Genomic DNA, 18381 nt, shown 5'->3' on the forward strand with positions numbered 1-18381 from the left:
TTTGCTTACACTGATGATGTCTCCTAGAGAATTTATATCTGTAATAACTCTGCTGAGTCACTGTTTTTAATGGGGAAGTGAGTTCAAGAGCATTTTTGTCTTCAGGGTATCCAACAGATGTTGCTCTCAGTACCTCTCAGGAGGTACTGCAGTCTTCCTCTTTGCTCATAGGCATCATATTTTATTTTTAACTATTCTTAAGGGAAAGAAGAAAAAGAAATGCAGCTCTTTAAAATCTGCAGGGAGTTATTTTAATAAGTGTGAGAAAATATCAATCATTTGTGTTACAGGGAGAAACAGAGGTCACTGCAGGAGTTACCATGTGTAGTGGCAGAGACTATCTCAGCCTGTAACAGCAGTCTGAAGAATAACTCGAAGTGAAGGGGAGAAAACTTTGCTATTTCCATTTCAAAGAGGAGAAAATTATGTCAACCTATCCAAAGTCACGCTTTTATGGAACAGTCAAGGCTTGAGCAGACCACTGAGTTACAAGTCCATTGCAAACAAACCCAAACCTCAGAGGCATTAGCAAAAAAGAAGTCAAACTATTAATTTCTTCCAGTTTTGTGCAAAGTATTTGGTGCTTTCTGTGTCCTTGCTTTGGGGAAATCAGTTAATTGGGTATTTATTCCTGATCTATCTTTAAAGATGGATGCCATGCCTTGATAGTGCTTCTAGGTATTGGTATTTTTCCTGCACTAACATACTACCCCTTTCCTCAGCCTATGCACGCCTTCATACACCAAGAATGACACATCTGTATAACTAATCACAATGCACCCCGTTCCTTTGATGTCATCTCATGACCACGCTTTGGTGGCTTCAATCTTTTTATGCAGTCAATTCAGCATTATTAACAGCAACTAAATAACTACAAATTTAGATAATACCAACGCTAGATAATACTAGTTCAGGCACTTTGGTGACCAAGAAGAGATTATTCAGCTCATCAGGATTATTACCTTTACAGCCCAGATTGATTGATCCAAAGGATGAAAAAGTTTAAAACAGAAGCCATCCTTTTTGGAGGGTCTCTCAATCAGCTCACAAGAATGGAGCAAGATTGTCCCAACCCACTGTCCGATCTTTGGTGTCTTATAAATAAGCAGCACTCCTGGTTTCAGAACACACCACAGCTTGGTCCAACTCTTCAGAGTCCCACGGATCTGGAGAGCAGCAGGGAGAGAACAGAAATTTGCATTTATGTTGCTCCTTAAAAGAAAAACAGCATTTCTTCAGTATTTATACAGTATTTCCAGTATGTCTTTCTCCCAAGGCCACACTTCGATACACTTCCTTAGGAAAATACAGTGCATTATCAGAATACTCTTAGGGATCTCATAGCAAAATTCCAGACCTTGTAAATCTGGCTATCAGAATTTAGTCTTCATATTTTTATTACTGGCTAAATGTTAGCAGCTTGCTTAATTTTTTAGGCAACGAGCACCACTGGCCCATGTGAGAGTGATCTATTAATAATCATGGAGAACATGCCAATTAGAACATTGCATAGAAAAATGTTATAGCTAGTCTAACTAGACTTATAAGTCATTTTAATAGTGTTCTTCAGAACAGAGCTATTAATGGGTTTTGTCAAATATCCCATTTTTAAAAGCACCTTCTCCAGCTGGTTTACTTCTCTGACAAGCACAATACGTGCTCTCTCTTGTATAGAAGACATTAAATCTGATAGCATATATTAAAAGATAACAGCTTTAAGAGAGCAGAAGTTTCTCAGTAAGGTTAGATCTTGCCTAAGGTCTTCTTGTCTTCAATGTACATAGGCCAAACCTCAAGTCTTATGTTACTGGGTTTTTTTGGCCCAGCATTAGTTGCTGCTGAACCAGAAATTTCCAACCACAGCAAACATGCAATCGTATTTTGTATTTCAAAAATCTCAATATTTATCTATCATAGAAACTAAACACTATGGAAACATTTTGTTGCCAAATTTCTGAAATAAACCATATACTTCTCAATTTTATGACCTCTAATAGTCATCATAGAACAAAATTGGAGGTTTTTACTGGTCAAATGTGATTGTATTGTTTCATGGAATTCCCAAGTTACATTTTTATATTTTTGAGAGAGAGATGTGTTTGCTAAAGTTTGGAAATTTAGTTTTGCAATTATAAAAGGGGCAACCAATTTACTATTAGTTAGGAAGACTAAATGGTCCCAAAAACTGAGAAAACGTAACATCTCTCAATGTCAATCTAAATTTATTTTGCCACACACAAAGTTTCAGGACTTCAATGAGAAGCTGTCACTAGTTGAGTCTTCGTACAAGGAGAAATTACACTTGTCATCAGGTCCAATATGTTTCGTTCTGTGCTGTAACAACATAAAGTCCAATTGTCAATAGAACAAGCCGTATCTGCCCCTTTCCAGGCTGTTACTCTGCCTATTCCCTCTTCAGTACAAAGACACATCTATGAGAAGAGGCCAGTGCAGATTATTTCAGCAACGAAGAAACATCATCACTTCCTTCTGCACTATGCACTTTTTGAGTCCTCGTTGCTACTTAATCCCATGAAATAGATTGATTGAGTTAGGTTAAGACGTAAAGTAAATATTCGCCACAACTCCACCTTTATAGCAGTTATTTAAGAATAGCTTTACAGCAACTTCAACACAAAATTATTCGGTCTTCCTTCACTCAAAAAAAAGTGCTAATGCGTAAGTCTCAGACACATCAGCTACTTCTCACTTATTTTTTCCTTCTGTCTCAGAAGCAATGGTCTGTATTAAATACCTTCAGCCAGTCTGCTGTGATCACTACACTGGGATCCTTTAGAGCACTGAAGAGTTGTTTGGTAGCTCTCTTCTTCTCCTGTCTGTAATTTTTTTTTTGTACCTGGTGAGAACAGAGAAAACATAGCAGCTGTGATCATGGCCTCTTTTGGGGAGGAAAGAACATAATGCATTAAGGACAGCTATGTATAGCACAGCTAGAACTTGACCCAGCACAGGTTCCCCAGAAATGAGCACAAGAAAGAACAAAGCCATAACGAGACAGCAGGCATTATTTTTTGCCCCTGAAGTTGCACTAAACGTAATCTAATTTGTTTTTTCTTAGGGAGAATGGAAAGAGGCTGAATACCCAGCCCTCCCCACCCCTCAAATTAAAGAGATTAAATCTAATTTCATCCAAATCAAATCATTTATACTTTTGCTTTGGTACACAAACAAGTGTTCAAGCAATAATTTGCTCAGATTGCCTAGGCATGCCCCTCCTAACAAGACCAGTGAAGGATTACAATCCTCTTGAGGTGCCTAATGGCTCTGGTACATAGAAGCAGAGTGAAATAATTACACTTATTTGTTCTGTTTGCAGTATATAATCCAATCCTGTGTATAAAGCCTGCAGATGCCTTTGGCCTGTAGTGACTTCTGGAAGAGTTGGAGGCTTCTCTGGGTGTTGGGAAATGACTCAGAGTAGTTCCCAATGGTTTGTTTGGAAGGTACTACTTGTTTTGTAAAAGAAAGACAGCTGATGCTGACTTGGCTGCTTTGCACATACCTTCAGTGTTTCCTTCTTAGTGAATTTGGCTGTGGGAGACACACACTCTTTGTCAGAGCCATTGCAAAGCTTATATTCAATCTAAAAAAAGAAGGAGAGAGAAAATAGGAATGTGTTAACATGACGTTTGGGTTATGCTCCAATGAAGAGTCATTTATATCTCCCAGGAATCCATGAAAGAGCCGATTGCAGAGTTCAGCAGCAGAACACTAAGCAGGTGCAGAAAATGCATACTTGCAGTGCAGTCCAATCTTTCTTCTTATGCTCATAGTTAGTTGGAAAATTCCTCAACAAATTTTCTTCATATTTCTCCCATGCAGACATTAGTCTTGGCAAAATAAAAAACAAAACAGAACAAAAGCCCTATTCTTGTTCCTAACCTTGAAAACTGCCCATCTCTTTTCATATCTGGAAGCATTTCAATTACTGGAATAAAAATTATGGGCAAGCTGGTATGTATCTTTCAGAACTAGACTTAATATTGGCAATGACTGTTGCCCTAGCTGAAATGTCCAGAAACATGAATGAGCAAGAAATGACCTAATCATGTTACAGATAATACAGGAAATAAGCATCATCTTGGCCTTGTAAAGCAAGGCACGGAATATACAGTCACTTCAAATCATGTTTGATAGTGTCAGCGCTGTTTAAATTCATTTTTCAGAGGCTGCAGACTGATCTCATGATTGTGCTGATGGGCTGACAAAATGCTTTACTTCTTATTGTTAGCCATGGTCACAATATTACTGTTCCCCAAATAATGTATGCCCAGGGGGTAAAGCTCTCTGGACCCCTACTTGGATAGGTACTGCCAGGAAATTGTCCAAAACCTGAGGAGGGTTAGTGGCGTGAGAACCATGGTACAGTCTGGACTCCACTATGTGACCCTGGGGAAATTACTTTCTGTACCTCTTCTCCTTCTAACCTTTCACGTGTCTGATGCAATCAGATTGTGGTCTTTAGGGCCAGGCACTGTCTCTCCTACTTATGCATGACAGTTTTATAAAAATGCTCAGCCCTGGGCTACCTTGATTTAACAAGTATGACACAAAAATCAGCTGTAAGGAAAAAATGTATCAAATATAGTTCACATTTATAAATTCACCGCTGTAATGTGAAACAAACCCACTGGGCTCTCAGACTCTCTCTCCTTTATGTCATGAGTTGATGCAGCAATTTTACAGCTATTTCAGTTTTGAGAGACCCACTTTCTTTTTCCCTCCCAGTTAGACAGAAACCTCTCTGGTTACTATAGCCACAAACCATGCCAAATATTAGTGTGAGCAGGAAAATATTTAATGACATCCTTTTCACATGGCTTAGATAAAACATGACCAGATCACATGCAAATGTATGATCAGTAAACAGGCCATCAACTATGCTTTGGAGACTGTGGCAGGAGCAAAAATGGGAGATAAGGATGCGTGCTGAAGTGAGCAAAACTCTTTGTGTATGGTGCAGCACTAGAAATTAGAGGCAGGAGGTGCAATTTGCAACAGAGCAAGGGTCACTTTAGAACCTATTACTTATTCTCGCAAACCCTTACAGTAGTCTTTCACTAAAACAAAAACTACACATGATACTTAAGAATAAACAGAGAAATGAAAATGCTGTGATGGCACATAAAGACCAGTGAAGTGCCTGATCTGACTGTCCAGTTTACAAGTCAACTAGGCATTGGATCCACTCAAAGAAAATGTCAGCTCTTGGATGCTGGCAAACTATTCAGTATTTGCCATTTTTGTTTTAACAGAAAGCTAAGCCTGTCTCTTCTACCTGCAGTGCTGTCTCTGATGCATATTTTTTCTGTGCACGGGACTTCACTGTAAAAATACAAGATTTATGGTAGGGACTGCTGCACAGATACAACATCTGAGCAGAGAACTATGCCCACAGGACCTTTGTCATATTTCAAAGGGCAGTGGCAGACCTTTGGGAAATATGCGATAAGCTTTTCTTTATAAGGAAACATTTCTAAGTGCTTAAATGTCTCTGAGCAAGAATCCTTCTGAATTATCAGGAGATTATGCTTTGATAATTCGAGACGTGTGTCCTCTAAAACTGATCAGAAGAATTCTCCCCCTTTCTCCCAATTAGCAGAGAGAATGTCCTGTCCTTGAGATACAACTATCAGCCAACTGTTTATTGGTAATCTCACTCCCTCCAGCCCAAGAGATCAGATGCAGAGAGAAACACCACGTACTGTTCCTCATTAGCCAGCGTGAGAAGCAAAAAAAGCACAGATGTCCCACAGATTCTAGGAAATCCTGCTCAGGTGTCTGCAAAGCATCAGGATATAATGAATGCTTTTTGCTTAATTAATTAAAACAAGCTACAATCACTTGTTGTCTAGACAATTACAACTTAACTTTTATATAAAGAATAAAATTTTGGCCCCTAAGCTCACTTAACTCGAGGAAATTTACCCGAAGACAAATTCAGAAAGCTTCTGACAACCACCGCAAGCCATGCAAACCTGAGCGCTAAACCCACTGCACTGCTCGTGGGGAACCGGCACTAACACACACAGAGGCACTTCCACGGCTCTACCAGCCACACCTGCCCCCTCCTTGAAGTCTCTCTGGGTCACGCTAAACAACCTAAACACAAGACTTCAAAGCTGAAGTGTTTACAGAAAGACACTGATTCTGCCTCTTCAGGAGAGCTGACTCATTGCTCCATGACCAAGGACACTGCATGCCCGATGCCAGCTGATGCTGCGATGCATGTAATAAAGCTGCAGCACACAATAGCAGATGAAAGGATAATCTCCCCTTACACCACCATAGCCTTTTGGAGCTCAATAAATATAATGAAACTTGACTGAAATAATTACAAATTGGTCTTTCACTTGGTCAAAGCAGCTGGATTAACAGCCTTGGAGGCTGATGGGGCGGGCTCCTGGACCACTGTTCTGCTGCCTTCAGACATTGCCCTCCCCATGCCTGAGCTACCTCCAGACACGCTGAATTTGCTAACCTTGCCTCTAAAGGGAAACATGGCCACGGGGATGGTGCACACTAAGACAGGCTTAAGAACAGATGAGAAACAAGCAGTTGTCTTAAGTCCCTCACTGCCTCCATAAGAATTTCTAGGCATGGGAAAGTAAGTATCTGTACTGCCATGCCCCAAAACCTGTGATATACCAGCTGCCTAACAAACAGCATGGCTCCTCGAGATGGTTGTAAAATGACCCAGCTTTATGAGGAGAGAGAAAATTTTACTCAAACCAAGCCATGGATTTAACTAGGAGCCATGGACAAGATGGCTTTCAGATGTGTCTGACTTGCGACTTTTCCTGTTTTCAGAAACTTGACACTGTTCCCCAGTTGCTTTTTTAACAAGGCAAACTGATGGCTTCTCCCTGCTCACTTTGCTTCTTGTTATGCTTATGAGGATGCATCATCACAGATCCTAAATAGTTTACTTGTAGGTGACCTCCAGGTCTACAGAGTGAAAAGCATTGAACTTCTGGGTTTAAAGTTCCTACCTTTTCACAGGAAAGGTGGGATCTAAGGCCTCAGGACTACATATCATAGGCCCCCATGCTACTGCTGACAGCAATGTACGGTTAGTTCCTCCAGATTTATCCTTCTAAGTGACTTGAATATGATTTCGTGTTTTTACATGAATATGTGTGAATAGTTTTGATTGTACCTCATGGCATATATAAGATCCAGTAAATCCAGGCCACCAGCTTTAAAGATTCCTAAGACACAGCAGGGCCTTACATTGCTAAGACACATCAAAAGCATTTAATGATGTTCTTCTATTGCCCTGCCTTTCTCAACCTGGCAGAAAACTAAAAGAAGCCATTGTCTTCAGCAAATCTTACAAGGACACTAGCATTATGCTTGTGCAGGATATCAGAATCCGGCCCCTTCTCTCTGCAGCAATATGTGAACAATATTAACCAGAGATGAGACTTTGCACAATGGGAGGGTAGGGAATTCAATTTTTTAAAATTAAAAATACCCAAAGCAAACAAGCAAACTACAAAAGACTGGAATATTCTAATAAGAAAGCAAAAGGCATTTTTCCCATATATTAATTCTCACAATCATGAGGGAAGATCTGCCAAAAACTTTTACCAGGGCATGCAGCAGCACTTACAGGGGTGGGAAACTGCTGTCCCTCTGTAGTTCTCTAACCAGATCTGTCCTTTCCAGGCCTCAGTGATGACCTTGCCAGCTGACGACAGGCTGTACTCAGAGACATACTTTTTATCCCTGTTAAGTTGCTGTTCCCTTTCATCTCAGTCATGCACCTCTGGAGATTCGCTGCTGATTGTTAGCAGTTTTCACAATACCCTTACGCCTCTGCTAGGCCTTGTAAGAGAGGACACAGAGCCCTCACAATAGTGGTATTCTCATCCAGTGTCTTTCTGGTGACTTCATTTCCAAGAGGAAACAAATCATTTCACAGAAAAACTGTGACTGACTCCAATGTGGGGGATGCCAGCCCATCAGTATGCCATCCCTTGGATAACAGCAAGAGGAATAGCCTGTTGTTTCGCGCATGCAATCCTTGCTGCATGGGATGAAGACAAAGAAATATGTCATGAGAGACAAACAGACAGAACTATTCCAAATCAGAAACATTTAAATAAAGTCATTCTCAAGCTGTGGTCTGCATGTTAACAGCAATGACAGCTTACAAGTTGCTCTTTTTTCTTTTTGCATCCAAGTGAGAGAAAGATGAAATCAGATGGGAATTTGAAGGCAGAACAAAAGTAGCTGGGGTCTTTAGTTATGTTTCGCAAAAGCCAAAATAGTTGCCACATGGGAGACACGTCCTTGCTCACATGTAGTTTTTCCAGTATCTTTTCCACATATAATTGCTATAGTTCAGTATCACTGCAAATAAAAAGAAATGAAACAGAAGTTCCTGAAGTAGTATAAAGACTATGGAAAAGCTGGGTTTAACATTACAAGTGAAGAGCTTCTTGTTACTGATGTGAATATTCACACATTTTGAACAATTTTGTTTCAATTCACTATAAGCAGTTCTTTTTAAAATATTTTTTATTTTGTTGTGAATTAACAGCTCATCCAAAGCACAGTAGAGTCAGTGAAATGATTCTTAGTGACAAGCAAGCTTTGCATTAGGAAAGAGATTACCCTTCAATCAATATGCTGCTTTACAGCAAGTTGAATAATCTTCACCTAAAATCTTCTAGTTTCCAAAAAAATCCCCAAAACCCAACCCTCTTATTTCAACAATGTTACAAAGACACCACAACTGCGTTTACAACACTGAAATAGCATAATGATTAGCACAAATTGAAAGCCTGTACAAATAAATAGCTGATATGACAGCAATATCTGGGGAAAATCATTTGTGAAATTCAGCTATTCAAGCAACTCCAGACATGAAGCTATACTACTGTTCAGTGGAACGCTTTGCTCCATTGCATCAGATTATAGTAAATAAAGAAGAAGTCACAGATCTCATGGGATTTCTATTTGATCATTTAAATGTGCCCTTCACAGGAAGAATGTTCTGCAGGTTTAGAATATTTAAAGAACATTTTAGGCAAGATGGAAGTTGCACACTGAGAAAGATGCTGCTGCACATGACTGAGTGCTAAGGAGAAATCTGAAGCAAAACTTTGCTTTCCCCTCCAGCTATAGGCACAACTTTTGTTCCTAGGCTGAGTTTAAACAAATGAAGAAAGCGATCAATGAAAAACAACTGGACTTTCAGCTTAAAATACGCTTTGCTAAATTGTTTAATAAACCATTTTTATTTTTGCACCTCCGTTTACCCTCAGCTCCCCCATCAGAAACACTGGAGTAAATAATTACAATTACCAGTGACCCAAGGTGACTCGTGCAGAGTCTTTGATTGCAGATAGGCTTTGATAGATAGGATTGCAGAGGCTTACCAAAAGTTACCAAATTTGAGACTTCATTTCTGTAAGTGAACAGTTGCTACTGTCTATATTCTCCTCTGTGAGGGACCTGCGAGTTTCAGGGCTTGTATGCACCTACAAAAGTTAGGGATGCTCCATGTTGTCCACAAAAACATGGTGCAAAATCCCACCCCTCTTCTATGCAATTTCCCCAGGATACTCCAGGCTACATCTCTGCTCACTTGAAATTAGCTGCAAAGCCCTCTGGGGACAACAGTGATTACCCTGAAATGCTGCACATGGAATTGAAGAAACAAGATGTACTGAGCCAGGGCACAGGAACTGAGCGTAAGCATTCACAGAGACAACTAGCTCCAAAATAATTCCATCCACAACATCAACAGCATAAAGTATGGTAATGAAAAGTCAGCAAGTCTCCAGTTAAGCATAACACCACCTGGAAGGGCCAGGTTCTCCTATAAAGCTGTGCTTAGCACACATGGGGGATGTTTTGCTCCTAAGTTTCTCCAAGGCAACATCTGGATTTCTCTGACAACCAATTCCTTGATTTGCTGGCTAAGGGAGAACAGAGGGAAAGGTACCCTTATAGGTTGCCGGAGTGGTGAATTATCTTTTATGATAGTCTCAAACGTAGCCATGGCTGGAATTAACTCATATGTTGAGAGCATAATTCATGGATCTAGAAGGATGAGCTTGAGACAGCATAGGAGTTATAGCTTCAATCTCAAGTGATTGGTATGAGCTGCTTCAAACTACTTTGCAGCTAAAATAAATTTCTAGCAGACACTTAGGTTCATATTTCAGATTATAAATCACACAATAAAGACTTGAACAAATCAGGCATGTGGAAAAATTCTTTCATGATGAACAAAGCAATCTAAGCTTTGCTCTCCCATACATCATATAACTGTGCACATGATAACCACACTGCTACAACGTCATGATTTTAGACTTCATTGTGGCATCAGTGGGGGACTGAAAAGAGTGAAGTACCACCAAGCACCAGCTTTAAGATTTTTCTGACTATCCCTTCGAATATACTTCAATTCTTTTTGGGCTCTGCATGCATATCAAGAAACCCCAGCCGCTCTCCAGACAGTAGAATAAATAGGTAAGCCTAGGAAAGAAAGAAAGAGACAATGCAACACTGCATAATGCAATAAAAGGTGCCTTAAAGGATACTAATAGTGCTGAATAACTCACAAAATGAGAGAAAGGCAACCCCTGTCACTATCAGGCATGTGCTAACTGTACTACCTGGTTACAGAGATGAGCTTGAGGCTCAGAGACAGTGTGGAAATGGCCTGAGAGAATGAAATGTAGAACTGTTTCCACCTCATTGATGAAGATACGAAACAGAAAAGCAATTAATCTGCCTGGGGAAATGCAGGAACTGCAAGTCAGAGCTGTGAATTTCAGGTCCCATAAGCTACAGTCCAGAGACTGAATCACTCGACTGGCTTTCCTTCTCAATACTGGGTGAAAAGAGTCAGTGTGGTGTGGTGCATCAAAATAGCGCTGCTGAAGGAACACTGATTTCCAACAAGGTTTGTTATATTAACTGTGCCAAAAGAAGGGTAAGTATTCATGGCATGGATCTGTTACCTAGAACATTTACTTTTAAATCCATTAATTAAACCTGCACACCCTACAGTCTGGTTTCTAAAAATTATTTCCGCCCTGCTGCCAGGAATCTAAACATGACCCAATTAGCACACACTCCTTCCTTTGGTTCAAGTAGGCGGAATCACTATTTAGTTTTAAACTAAGATACTGTGACACATTCCTACTTACACTTCTGGACACCTGACAGTAAGGTTTCTTTTTATAGCCTTAGAGCTGAGTAGACATGAAAAATGAAATATTAGGCAAACTGAACACCAGTTTGCCTAAATTTTTAAGGTACAAGATATTTCACAATAGGGACTCCCTGCTGTAGGGACACTGCAAAGCAACAGAAGAAAAGTTATGTGACTGGAGAAGAACAAAGTAGTGTACAACACAGCAAGGCAAAGCGGAGTGAAGTGAGAATGACAGACAATACAGCACAAGTCCAGAAAGGTGGGAGGGAAGCCTCTGCATCAAATACTGGGTGTCTAAGCAGAAAATTCAGGCAGGAAAGAAAAAAAACTAGCTCTGTCCCATTCAGTAGCCAAAGCAATTGCCTGCAACACTGCAAATGAGTAGGCAAGTTGACGTTTGGTGTTTTGGGGTCCTCATTTCTGGTTTTAGTCCATTGGTGTTTCAGAGCAGTTTTGACTATTGGAAAACCAAAGTCTTGGACTGGTGAAAGCAAAGCTTGGGTCCAGGTTCAGACCCCCACATTTGTTTTCAGTCACAAATCTGATGCAGTTGATTTGCACTGTGCATTTTCTCATCTCTTCTTAACAACTGCTCTTGACACTGTCAAGGAGAAACCCACCAACACCTCCCAGGTGCACACAGCGCATTGCAGAAATCTAGGTGGGCACCCAAATATTCCAAGGGTGCTTCTCCTTTCAAAAACACGCCTGTAGGAAACTAAACAGCAAGGCAGGCCCTGAGGCAGGAAAAACACAGCTGAGCCATGATGAGCTCACCCAGATGCCTCCCATAAATTGCCTCTCTTGCATTCATCCTGCATCTCAGAAATCAAACTCCCTTTTGGACAGCATTTCAGTGCTCTGAATTGTCCTGTCCAGAAAAAGTCCTTCCTCTTTACATTTCTGCCTTTGGGAATTTAACACAACTCCATGTAAAGTGTGCAAAACATCTGGCTTTAAGACAAAGCCCTGGATGCAGTCACCTGATCCTTGGGCTTCTCCACTGCCAGGATAAGTGGAAGGCTGGGTTTCCATGAGGAACCTGCCTGAAAAAGTAAAACCAAGGTAGGTTTGCAGGTTGCCATGTTCCAGCCATAGCAGAGGACACGTACATGAACCCTTGTTGCATACTCCCAAAGCTCCTGTCATCATCATCTCCCTGTGTTGACCTTTGCCAGGGCATCCTGACAGAACAATCTGAAAACTCCAGGCAAACAGAGTCAACTGTATTTGAAGATGAAGAGCCTATTTTCATGTGTTATAAGAAATCACTTGTCTGCAGCTGCTTCCTTAATGTTATATTTCAATTTCAGCTGACGTCATTTGCATTTTATAGCTTCATAGTTGAATAAATTTAGTTGAAAATTTATTAACAAGCATTGCTCCTATTTCTAGTTACCCTCCAGAAACATGTTAGAGAGTTGCAGCCAAAAAGCCTATACAGGAATCTCAAAGCCAGATCTAATTTATAAGGTTGATTCCATCTCTACAGGAAATCAAACTCGGGCACTTGGTAACTCTAAATGCAGAGCCAGGTTTTGAACACCCAGATCCAGAGTCTTTAGACCCGGTTTTACCTCTCCATAATGGGCTGGATGGAAATGTGATGAGGAAATGTTGGTTAGTTTGTGTTCCTCTCTTGTTCTGCCAATTCCCAGAGCCCTCTGGGTTTTGGATGCTAGGCACTACACTAAATATTACAGCTTTCTCTCCTGAAACAGTTAAGATTTATGATTGCCCTGCTGATCAGGAACAGCAGGAGACACCCCTGCTGACAAAATCAACCTTTCAACGTTATTCATATCTAATTACACTGCCAAATGAAGTCCAAGTAAACAGGGGATTTCTGCAGTAGGTGCTATCAAGTCAGAGGAAAGTGTGGGCTTCTCTCATCCCAACCATGCCATACCACTCGTTTTCTTTCTCTCCAAACATGCACATATAGTTCCTGCAGCAACAGAGGGAGAAGCTTTCTTAATGACATTGAAAAAAAGAGTAAGAATGATTAAAAACAGCCTGCGAAGACCTGAAAGCAACACTAGGGATGGATCCCTACCGCACAGTACCTTACTAATGGAGTTTGGGGTCTGTGGTGTTTCATCCTTCAGCGCCGATAGGCTGTTTCCTTCCACGTCTTTTCCTGCAACAGAGAAATGTGATTCAGAAACTGAGAAATTCTGTGCAAAACTATGGCTACTCATGGCCTTAGAAGGGCTACTGCTAAGAGCAAGCAAGAAAGGCTGTCATGAGCAGGAGAAGGCACACTGGGATCACAGAGAGGGATCTTTCAGGGCTTGAAATAGCCTGGATCCACATGCTTGGGCTATGCAATGAGCACTGCTTAAAAGTTAGGTCTCAAAACACTGTGGTAAACCAACATGATGGTTGCAAAGTCCAGCATATGAAGGCTGGAAAAAAACCCCAGAAATAAGGTTGCTTATGCATCCTTAATCAGTTCCCTTCTGTGTCTGCATTATGATGCAGTCTTTAATTACATTACCACAGTCTGTTCTCTTCTTACATACTCCATGCCTCATTCAATGCAAATAATAAATTGAATTCAGTTAATAAGCAGCTATTCAATACATTATCCTCCTTGGTCAGTATCTGGCAACTACACACAGATGCTCTTGATAGCATGCTTTGTTTGACAAATAATAACCATGATCATAAAATGTAACAGAAGACAGAACAGTATCTAGACGTAATTAGTAAAACAAAATTAAAAAACCTGCAGAAGATCAATGTCTTCTGACCAAGTTATTTGTTAAAATAAGAATCTTTTTCAATTAACGAGCAGTTTTAATGAACACTGACATTTTCCAATCATTGTAGAGATATTTCCACTACCCAAATATATTAAACTTGCAGCACATTATACACATTATATACTAGTATGAGGGTGTGTAGTCCTAGCCCAAGCAATAAAATGTAACAATAAATTCTGTTCTTTTTGCCAACTGTCATCATGTCCTTACAGTAAAAGAAAGCATAGTGCTCCTAGTAAAAAAAGCCAGAAAATAGTGTCTGATGAGACTAGCTTTCTAGTGCCAAGACAGTCATTGTTATCCAACTGCAATGTAGTTTTCTTTTCAAAATCATTAGCAATCAGAGCTTCAGAATACTGGACACAGTAAAGAACCACTGTGACAGTGAAATATAATCCATTTGTAGCACACTGGAAACATGGGAGCTGTTAAAAATGTTTTTAAACACTGTGTGGGCCAGTCTTGGAAACACCACCAAATCCAAAACCAGGAGGGGAAAACCCTGATTCTCCTGAAGTCAGCAGAAGTTGTCACAGATGTGTCAGAAGCCATAACATCTCCTGGAGTTTTTGGAGCAGCCATTTAAGAAGCCAAGCACCATTAGAAAAGCCATCCACAGAAGCTTACTGAAAAATAAATATCCTCTTGGCCATGTTCTGCACTTCCATCATGGGACATGTAAGAGAACAAGCAAGTTCCATTATAACCAGAACTGCAACTGTGCTACAGGGTTTCACTGGTAAAGAGATAGGTCAAACCCCATGCCCTTCTACAGGGACTAACAGGCAGTTTGGTGTATCAACTCTTAAATTTAAGAAAAGGCTTTGTGGGACAACTGTCCCTAGAAGGTGCTCAACTTATCACAGTCGACTAAGGGTGGTGGGGCTTTCAGGTGTGTTTCTCACTCTGTGACACAGTGCTGTGCTGTGCCACATGCACACAGACATGCTGATGCAGAAAGCAAAAGCTTCCAACTGAGAGAAGAGACAGCACATGCATTGCTCACACAGGGAACTCAAGCAGAGGAAGGACCTATGCAGTCACATGGGAAGGTGGTGCAACAACAGGGAACCTAAACCTTAACCTAGTTTCTTAACTGTCACTCCTCCCCTTGTAACACTGCGCCGTAAATAACGCACGTGGAAACCTAATGCCCATGAGCATGAGAAAATCACAGGTGGCCAGATATTTTACAGTCCCTTTATGTTACCATGTCAAGTGCGATGGCCATAAGCACTGCTGTGCATGGACTAACCCAGTTATCTCTGTACTTTTTCTTTCTCTGATGGTGCTTTGCTCTGTATAGCCCCCACTCTCCTTGACGGAGGCAGAGGAGGTTGGAATAAACTCACAAAGCCATGTAGCTGCTGCACTTATTTCCCATGAAGTTTTTCCTGAATATGTATGGGAAAGTAACATATGGTCTAAAAGTTCAAGTAAAGTTAATGGGAATCAGCTGCTGCCTGCTCTGAGGGAATGGCATCTATTAGCATAACAGAATTCACAACCATTCTTTATTATGTCTCATTTCTTAAAGCTTAACTCCAAGCTGTAAGTGAGAGATTTCTGCCTTCTCTCAGTAATACAATTAAAAGGGTTTGCACCTGAACAATGAGATTTTCACTGGACCATCCTGCTCACAGAGTATTATTCAAAACGGGAACATGCAACTGTTCACTTGTGCCATATCACTTACAAGGTTTGTAAGATATGTTTATGGAGTAGTATATACTGGTTTCTGATGCCAAACTCATTAAGCCTATTTGCACTTGTGAAGGAAAGGCTGTTTTCCAGAGGAGAGCTATCATCATTGTCTGTTTCAAGCAGACTTGCTGTAGCTGTGTGGAAGGAGAGCCAGCCCCTGAAACAATGTCCAAGTTCCTCAAAAACCCACACATATAGTTAAATGCACGGAAAGCCCATAAGTGAGAGTCCCACCCAGAGCACAACAGACATAGCCGCCTTGAAAAATAAATAGGAAACCACATATAAACATAAAAGAAGCTAAATATTAACTGGCTATAGAAGCTGAAGTTCTTATCTCCCTGATCAAGAAAACATAATGCCCACAACAGAAACAGAACTGAATCTCTCCTGACTTAAGGTGCTGGCTGCTAGCAGAGAAGGGTCCTCAACAAAGTAGCCCAAAAGTTTTGCATCAAATAATGAAACATATTTTGGGAAGGGAATCAGTGGTGCCTACGGAAACAGCCTTCATCACGTCATGAAGAAACCTGCCAACACTCCAGTCTTGTGGTTACAGAGTGCAATTACTGATACCTTCTTTTATCCCATTACTGTCATGCATAGGAAAAATCAGTATTTAGTTACTTTCCAGAACAGTAACTATTCCTTTTCTTTGTTTTTTTGCTGGGCATCAATCTTACAGGTACATTTGCCTTCCTCCTTTATAAAGAATGATACAGCAAGCGTGACTGATCACTGGTAATGGGAAGCAAAAGTACTGGGTTGTTGAGGAATTCATTATTAGCTCCACGCAGCATGAACTATTATTTCATAGGCTTTCTGATAAAGTATCTGGATAACTACAAGAGGAAATAGAGGCTCTGATGTGTGGCAAAACTACCGCGAATAAAACCCATTACTGCTGTAAATATCAGCCACATGGCCCAACGTGTACACTAGACTGAAATTCAGTTCCATTTATGTATCACAGTAAAATTCCCATATTCATGAAAGTGCATCCCTTAGGATGCAGATAAGCTAATCTAACTTTTTATTTAATTACACTGTGTGATCTCGGAGCCTAGTCAAAGAGAGATTCTCTAAAAACTCTTTTAGCTACTCCCCCAACAAATTTCCTATCCTCTGAAAGAGAATATAGAAAAAGATTTTCTCTCCTTATTGCTAAATGAAACAGACATGGGCAAGGAACATGAACTCATGTCTCTCTGTGAACTCCCTTTAAAATTCCTCAAATTTCTTTTAGGTACCAGAATCATTAGCATTTCTGTATGCAAGCAAGAGGCAGAAAGTCCAAAGTGTTATTTTAGATAGTGCCCTCCGCATTTCCCACGTTTTCTTTAAAAATGTCCTCTTGATGAACTGCATCTTCATAGTGTAGCTTGCCTGAGGTGTAAAGTCTGTCACTCCCTTCTCACTGAATGATTTACTTGCACACCTTCATTGTTGGATGGCTAATCCTAGGTGTTGGTGCTGTGAGACCTGCAGCTCCAGCCACCTCATAACCACCAAATTCCTGGCAGGAAATCACTGCGCTCTGCTGCCTGTGCTGCCTACAGCACCCACAGAACACGATCAGCCCAGCGCCCTCGTAAAGAAAATCTGCCAGGGAAAACATGGACTCAAGAACTGAAAGTTCATGTAAAACATCTGAGAAAAAGGGGGGGCCAGAGAAATATTGGATGCAGCTGATGGATGTAGATCTGTGGCTTATCTACGGTGATAGCTGCATCCTTCAGGAGAAGGTGAGGGGAAGCACATGAGGCTCAGAGGAAAATGAGACAGAAGCAGCAGCAAAGAAGTGAAAGGAGAGTCCACCACACGAAACAGCAACTGAACGTGAAGAATGACAGTTACATCTTATGGGAAAAGTGAGGAAAACAATAGGAGAAGGCAGCTCTGTGGGACCAAGAGAGAAATGAAAGGAGTAAAAAAAAAAAAAGTAAGGATAGACAAAACCCCCGACTCTCTGCAAGAAATCCCCTGGCTGAAGTAGTAACTTCTGTTTGCTAAGAAATGATATTCTCTCCTCTATAAACTCTTTGCCCTATGCTCTCCCTTTGCAATACAGAGAGCTCCCGCCCTTGCTGACGACACTGCTGGAGGTTACTTGGGAAAACTGTGCCGCAGAGCAGAAGCTCCAGCGTGGTTCAAGGGAGTTGTTCTGCTGAGTTCAACAAAGGCTGTTTGGTATGGCTGCCAGAAGGGATCAAGGAGAAACAAGGTGAGGGGGGAAGCTGAGGAAGAGACAAATTCTTCCAGCTACCTCCTCCATGCTGAAACCCTCAACTTTCTGTGGTGTCTGAAAGATTACAGCACTGAAATACCTCTGTGAGGAAGTCAGTACCTTTTTTAGCACTGAAAATGCTGGTAAGAACTGAAGAACAGGCAAACTCTAAGCTATGGTTCTCCATCTCCCCAAAGCAAGGGGAAGTGCCTACAGCCTAAAAAATCAGCCTTCAGGCTCCCAAGGACAGCAGAAGTGAAACAGCTATTTACTTACCAAACATTTGTATGGACTGTGCTTAGGGGCGGACAGCTGTTCAGAAGTCCCTATAGGCTTGAAATGTAGGAGATTTTAGGTGTTCCATTTTTAAGCTGTTTTCAGTTTGATTACCAAAAGGTTGTTGAAGCTTCTAGTGACCTCACTGACAGCCAGGATTAGTCAGCACTGCTGAAAATAGGCTCCCCATTGCCTTGAAGCAGACA

General features: G+C 40.9%; 1 protein-coding gene across 5 annotated transcripts in view; it reads right to left on the reverse strand.

Moving 5' to 3' along the window:
* The window catches only part of OSBPL5 (oxysterol binding protein like 5), a 179470-nt gene that overhangs the window by 44678 nt on the left and 116411 nt on the right, over positions 1 to 18381 (reverse strand). For all 5 annotated transcript variants that reach the window (XM_030484015.1, XM_030484018.1, XM_030484017.1 and 2 more), the window contains exons 3-6: positions 13267 to 13340; positions 3524 to 3604; positions 2756 to 2857; positions 963 to 1166 (exon numbers count right to left, since the gene is read on the reverse strand). In XM_030484015.1, coding sequence (XP_030339875.1) covers positions 963 to 1166; positions 2756 to 2857; positions 3524 to 3604; positions 13267 to 13340 — 461 coding nt within the window. The remainder of the gene's footprint in view (positions 1 to 962; positions 1167 to 2755; positions 2858 to 3523; positions 3605 to 13266; positions 13341 to 18381) is intronic.

Source organism: Strigops habroptila, chromosome 4 (assembly GCF_004027225.2).
Source record: "Strigops habroptila isolate Jane chromosome 4, bStrHab1.2.pri, whole genome shotgun sequence".
Taxonomy (NCBI): Eukaryota; Metazoa; Chordata; class Aves; order Psittaciformes; family Psittacidae; genus Strigops; species Strigops habroptila.